Raw genomic sequence first — 7,206 nt, forward strand, 5'->3', positions numbered from 1 at the left:
AGCTGGTCTAGTGTAAAGTGTCCCTGCCTATGGCAGGGAGGTTGGAATTAGGTGATCTTTAAGTACTCTTGCAACCCAAACCATTCTGTGATTTGGACCACTGTTTTTAGCTGTCACACAGTACCTTGTCCTTTACATCAGATGAAATATGATTTGTGCATTTGTCCTTGTCGTTTTGGTTTCTACAGTATCTTTTTTGCTTTATGAAATGAGACAATATCTGTCTGTTCTCTGATACAGTGTGATTGTTGCCCTTGCAGAGTATTTGGGTTTGTTGCCAGGAAGCAAGGCAGTGCCACAGACAATGTGTGCCACCTATTTGCAGAACACGATCCAGAGCAACCTGCCAGTGCCATTGTGAACTTTGTATCAAAGGTCATGATCGGATCGCAGAAGAAGATGTGACACCTTTCCAGCACTGACTCAGAGCTCTTCGCTGACTTCATTGAAGGAAAGTGCTGTGAGAGGAAGTCTGTTCAGCAGCAATGTTATTCCCAAGAAGGAAAGCAGACGACAGTCTCCCCGCATTATGTTTGCAAGAGTTCAGTCTTTTCTTTGAAGATGACTCTTACTTAGCAAAGCATTTTTTGTTTCTTTTTATTTCAAAGGACAGAGCAAAAGAAGCTGTTTGCCACCCAAACCCATGTAGCCCATACCTGAATGAAGCATAAATGAAAAGCTTTTCTCCTGAAGGATTTCTAATATATGTTCACATGCAATTTCTCATCATTTATTGGAGCAGAAATATTCACTCACTAGACTGTGCTACCTTTTAGTGCAGCAAAGGTTTCATATAACCTCCACAAAGAAACTTGCCATAGTTGCATCAATGGTAGCTATACGCCTTGCAAACATGTTCTTGAGAGAATGATGGTCTGAGGAGACCATTTGCTATTCTCTTCATCTTTATGTGAATCAGTGATGGGAACTGAATGGAGGAAGGGGAATATGTATGTGAAAAGAAGGCTTGTGCAAGTTTATTTCTGCTTAGAAAGGAACAGCAATGTGGAATATTCAGGGAGATTGCTCTGTATTTAGTGTAAGCAAGGCTGGGCAGTTCTAACTTGAATCATTTTAAATAGGGAAGAGGTGGCAGAAAAAAACACACCGGTTGCATGGAAATGTACTCTGTGATTGTTTTTTTTCTGTATTTTTTATACTAAGAGCTAAGGGAAGATACTGTGTTTTAATAATTGCAGGATAAAAATGAGGGAAAAACAAATAAAATTTTATAATTTATATATTTTTGCTGGTACCAAATTATTTATAGTAAATCTCAGATCTTGATATATCGTGTAGATATCCTTAAACAAGAATGTTGTGCTTTGCCCTTTAGCAGTATTTTGCATAAGTGTGTATAGCATGTGCCTTGCTGTAGACAACAGAGTTTCATATTTTGACTTTTGTCTTACTGTGTGACAAGCTACTACCCATTTCCATGTCTCTTTGCAATACTGTTTTGGTAGTAACATTTGTTCCCCCTTTGAATACTTATGTAAATGTTTTTTTTTTAGTCCCCTTTTTATTGAACTTTTGGGGCTATGTTTTTAAATTTTTATTAATCTGTAGGAATTATTTTTATGCTTTATAGAGATAAGAGATCCCAAAGGAATTTATTTTGTTACTCTGTCCCATTTCTTGAGATCATTTGTTTCATGATTTGTACAGCTGTCACACCTGTACATATCTCTGTATATTTTTCTAAACAAATCTGTATTTTCAATGCACAACAAAATGTTAATTAGCTTTACAGCAATGATAAATTACAGGAAATGGATAAAGTAGGTTAGAGCGGAAATCTTCACAAGGAAGGTAAGCTTTCACAAGGAGGTCTACTGTGTAATTCCCATTCACCAAAGAACAGTTCTAGACCTCCGTATCAGAACTGAGGGTAATAAAGCAACTGCAGAGTAACAGTACTGAAAGTTTCATTGCCTCTGTTTCTTTCATGTGTGGTTGTCAACATTACGTTAATAACCTAAGGTTTAAAGTGACATGCTGAATTCAGCATACTGGATGCATGAGGCACAGGGTTAACTAGTAACTGTATCCACTTTGTGTATTTAATCCTGTCATCCTCTTTTCCTAAATAATGGCTAAACCAAGTGGAAAACACTGGGCTGTATGGTAAGAATGTTCCACCAATCTGAACTACGTTTGCCCTACGTTTATATAAACTACGCTTGTATAAATGATGATCTGTTTTTCATTAATAGCTTTCTTCCTAATTTCCCTGATTTGTTAGGACCATGGAAACATTATTCAGTGACCACAGCAAAAAATACTACCAAATTGTTTAGTTAACAGTTTTGTATAAATAACTTTATATTGGAGGTAGGGTGGGGGTGGAGGATGGGACAGAAAAGACAGAATAAGGATTTGAAGTTCAATGTATTTGGACCAGGAAGTGGTGTATTAGTAACAGTGGGCATTGGATGTTGCAGAAGGGTGAAGCAATCCAAAGCATTGTAGCTACCATTGAAGCAACAAAGGCAAGTGCCACTGATTTTTACCAAATAATTCTGTTCTTCTGACACAGAGGTATTAAATGGTGTTTATGTACTATCCACACTATTTAAATGGTGTTTATGTACTTTCCAAAAATGCAGTTCTTATTTCTAGGAACTTTGATTCTTTTGAAACGTGAGAAGTTTCCTTTTAGTATTCTCCTGGTGTACCAAGAATCCAATTGCCTAATCTATTCAGCCAGGTGGGGCCCAGTGCATTTAATCAGCTGGCATCTCAATTAGATTGTCAGTTTTCCTAGTAGAAAAATGTTATGCAATAAATCTGATATGCTGTGAGCATTCAAATGAGAAGGAAATTTTTATATTTTTTCACTTTTGTAGGTGACATTTAAATTTCAGCCTGTCTTATTAGACACCAAGTGTTGGCCTTCGGGCTGAAAATATAGCATATGTTTTCCCCATATATTGTCATTTCCATTTGAGGCTTTATTTTTTTATTCCTAATGTGTTCTTAAGGCATGCTGAATTCAGGAACATAAGGAAATGAATGCTGCCACTCTTGGTGGTGTTTTCTGGGAGTTCAGATCTATTTGGTAAGTAGGAAAAAGAAGTTGCCCTGTTTCTAAGGGAGTTTTTCTATTATGCATTCCTTTGGATGGTAAATTGTCACATGCTTTTGCTTTTTAATTAATTAAAAATTGCAGAAAGCAAAACAGTTCAGTATGTACCATTGTGTAGTGTATGTAGAAGGATATTCATGAAACTTATGTTCATGGCAAATACAAGATTAAATAGTTAATACAGCACTTGCTTTCCAAGGTTTTTGGTAGATGTGTATATGCAGTTTCATAACTAATGCCAGCAAGTTGACACATGTATTTAGCCAGGCTCCTATTAACCTGCTTATTAAATATACTATTATCTTACAGTGTTATACTACAAAAATGCTAAGCGTCATGTTTTTAATTACATGGTTCCCATGTATCCAACATTATCATTAAAATTTTAATGTTTCCTTCTTGTATTTACCTTCTAAAATAGTGATTTTTTGGGGTCTTTTTCTTCAAACTGTAAAGCAGCAAAAGGTCTCCAGTATGTAAATGAATGTTCTATAAATTCTTTGTATAGTCATTTTCTCTTTTCTTCAGATATTCAGATTATAATAAAATTATGAAAGTGAAATTGCACAATACAATGTTACAGGACAATCTGTTCTGAAAGAAAGTTACTTTCTTGCATTCAAAACCAGTTAATGAGGGAAATCTTGGTGAAGTGAGAACAGGTTGCATGCAGAAGTAAGGGTTTAACTTTGTTTTTTTAAAGATTTCTTTCAGGAATCTGACTCTACAAAATTCTGCGGAGTCTGAGCTGCTAAAGTCTAGCCAGAGCATGTGATTTTCCTAGATCTTTTGCTTTTAAAATAATACAAAAGTGCCTTTTGCCTGCATTGCATATTTCATTATAAGAAGGAAGAATATATGTTGTCACCTTCTGAGATGTCTGTATCCATTTAAATGACTCCAATGTAGCCACTGTTCCTCTACTGTGACTACACTGGAAAAACTTCCAGAGAAGTGGAGGTTGGGAGGTGTGGGTGGGTGGAGTGGGGGGTAGCAATATCTAAGCCCTGACTGAAATAGTTCTCTGAGTACAAAATCTGTGCATCAGCCACACATTGAAGGTGTTGGATTATATACATGTTTTATTGGGATTATTTCTGAGAGTGATAAACGCTGGTATATCATGCTAATACATTTTCTGTGAGGTGTTGGCTGGCAGAAGTTTTTCATTAAGTATGCTTGGCTGTTATTCATTGCTACAGACCATTGTGAGGTTTATGCATAGGTGTAACATGAGAGAATTAATTGCAAAATTATTAATCTTTATCAGAATGAATTATAATGTGGAACAGATGACAAGTACGCAATAGCACAGTGGATCTTCTATGTCAGAGTCCAGTTTTCTATTGAAATTCCATTCTTGAATTCAGATATATTTGTGTACACATGTACAGGTATTGCTCCACTTTGAAGGCTGCTTTGGGGTCTCTTTGCTCCAGTGTATAAAAATCTTCTTTTAATATTCATCCTAACTGTATTCACGACTAGTTTACAGAATCAGAGAAATACAGAATGGGCGGGGTTGGAAGGGACCTCTGAAAATCATCTAGTCCAACCCTCCTGCCAAGCAGGATCACCTAGAGAAGATTGCGCAGGATAGCATCCAGGTGGGTTTTGAATATCTCCAGAGAAGGAGACTCCACATCCTGTCTGGGCAACCTGTTCTAGGGCCTCACCACCCTTCTACAGTGACTGGCTCCATCTTCTCAACACCCTCCCCTCAAATATTTATACACATTAATGATTTCTCCCCTCAGTCTTCTGCCTCTCTGGGCAACCTGTTCCAGTGCTCTGTCACCCTCACAGGAAAGAAGTGCCCTCTCATATTCAGCCGGAACCTCCTGTGCTTCAGTTTGTGCCTGTTGCTTCTTGTCCTGTTGCTGGGCACAACTGAAAAGACCGGCTCCATCCTCTCGACACCCTCCCATCAGATATTTATACACATTAATGAGTTTTCCCCTCAGTCTTCTCTTTTCCAGGCTAAACAGACCCGGTTCTCTCAGCCTGTCCTCATACGGCAGGAGCTCCATTCCTCTCATCATCTTCGTAGTCCTCCTCTGAACTCACTCCAGAAGTTCTATGTCCCCCTGATACTGGGGAGCCCAGAACTGGACACAAGACTCCAGGTGTGGCCTCACCAGGGCTGAGTAGAGGGGGAGGATCACCTCCCTTGACCTGCTGGCAACACTCTTTCGAATGCAGCCTACGATACCGTTGGCCTTCTTGGCCACAAAGGCACATTGCTGAGTCGCGGTCAGCCTGCTGTCCACCAGGACTCCCAGGTCCCTCTCTGCAGAGCTGCTCTCCAGCAGGTCAGCCCCCAGCCTGTACTGGTGCTTGGGGTTATTCTTCCCTACGTGCAGGACCCTGCACTTGCCCTTGCTGAACTTCATGAGGTTCCTCTCGACCCAACCCTCCAGCCTGTCAAGGTCCCTCTGAATGGCAGCACAGCCCTCTGGGGTATCAGCCACTCCTCCGAGCTTTGTGTCATCTGCAAACTTGCTGAGGGTGCACTCCATTCTGTCGTCTAGGTTGTTGATGAATAAGTTCAACAATGGACCCAGTACTGATTCCAGGGGGACACCGCTAGCTACAGGCCTCCAAGAACAGCTTGGGCTGGAAGGGACCTTAAAGATCATCTAACTCCAATCCCCCTGCCATAGGCAGGGATATCACCCACCAGATCAAGTTGGCTAAGGCCCCATCCAGCCTGGCTTTGAACACCTCCAGGGATGGGGCATCCGCAACTTCTCTTGGCAACCTGTTCCAGTGCCTCACCACCCTTCTACAGTGAAGAATTTCCTCCTCATGCCTAGTCTGTCCTCTTTTAGTTTAAGACCATTCCCCCTTGTCCTATGCCTTCTTACGGGTAAGAGGTATAAATGGTCTAAAGCGGGCCTGACATTTACCCCAAATGGAGATCCTTTTGTCTGAGAAGCTTCCTGTGCTGCTCTGTGAGAGCAGCCATGCTGGAGCAGTCCGTTCCTGAAGGGCTGCACCCTGTGGTACGGCTCCTGGGTTGGCAGTTCTCAGCTCAGCAGGCATTTTCTTCTTCAGGTTCAAGAGGCTTTTCTGTCAGGGTCCAGCCGAGCTGCGTCAGCCAGCGGGCCCAGGCAGATGGTGCAGGTCTCTTGTCTGGGGGCCTCCGCTGGTTGCTCCTGGCGTGGCTGGGTCACGGTGCCTGCCTCTGTGCTGGTGCAGAGATTTTTGTCTTCTGCGGGACACTGCTCTGATGACAAGTGGGTATTAAGCACCTCCTGTTAGTCTGGCAGACTACTAAGATGGCAAAGGGGAGCTGTCAGGGGCTTTAATCATCTTGCTGGAGAACTGAGAAGGCATTTCCATTACATGTCACCACAAGGGTTATCAAGCCCAGTACTATGGGTACATGGTGCCCCATCATCCAAGTCATTCATGAAGATATTAAATGGGATTAGACCCTGTAGTGACCCCTGGGGTATACTTCTAGTTACTGGCCTCCAGCTAGCCTTTGCACCAGGGATCACTACCGTCTGGGCTAGTCCGTTCAGTCAGTTTTTGATCCATCTCACTGCTTGCCCATCCAGCCTATGCATTAGCAGTTTCTCTGCGAGGATCTGGTGGGGCACAATGTCAAAGGCCTTACTGAAGTCCCGGAGGACAATATCCACTTCTTTCCCCTCAGCCATCAGGCCAGTCATTTCATTGTAGAATCTTATCACATTGGTCAAGCATGACTTCCCCTTGCTGAATACATGCTGCCTCTTCTTGATGATTTTCTTGTCCTTCTTGTGCCTGGAAATGGTTTTCAGGACTAGCTGCTCCATCACTTCCCAGGGATCCAGGTGAGGATGGCTGAGCTGTAGTTCCCTGGATCTGCCTTCTTACCTGTTTTTGAAGATAGGAGTGACATTTGCTTTCCTCCAGTCTTCAGGCATCTCTCCCATTCACCAGGGTTATTCAGAGATTGCAAGTGGCCTCACAGTGACATTTGCCAGCTCCCTCAGCACTTGTTGGGTGCATTTCATCAGGATCCAGGTCCAGTTTGCTTAAGTATTCCCTGACTGGATCCTCTTCCACCAAGGGTACATCTTCCTTGCTCCAGCCTTTCCCCATGGTCTCTAGGATTCCTAAGCCAG

General features: G+C 41.9%; 1 protein-coding gene across 13 annotated transcripts in view; it reads left to right on the forward strand.

Annotated features, from left to right (window-relative positions):
* TNS3 (tensin 3) overlaps positions 1 to 3,650 on the forward strand; it is a 258,576-nt gene extending 254,926 nt beyond the window's left edge. For all 13 annotated transcript variants that reach the window (XM_066992134.1, XM_066992135.1, XM_066992142.1 and 10 more), the window contains one exon: positions 261 to 3,650. In XM_066992134.1, coding sequence (XP_066848235.1) covers positions 261 to 405 — 145 coding nt within the window. In that variant the 3' untranslated portion in view covers positions 406 to 3,650. The remainder of the gene's footprint in view (positions 1 to 260) is intronic.
* Positions 3,651 to 7,206: the final 3,556 nt, after the last annotated feature.

This window comes from Anser cygnoides, chromosome 2 (assembly GCF_040182565.1).
Source record: "Anser cygnoides isolate HZ-2024a breed goose chromosome 2, Taihu_goose_T2T_genome, whole genome shotgun sequence".
In the NCBI taxonomy this organism is placed as follows: domain Eukaryota; kingdom Metazoa; phylum Chordata; class Aves; order Anseriformes; family Anatidae; genus Anser; species Anser cygnoides.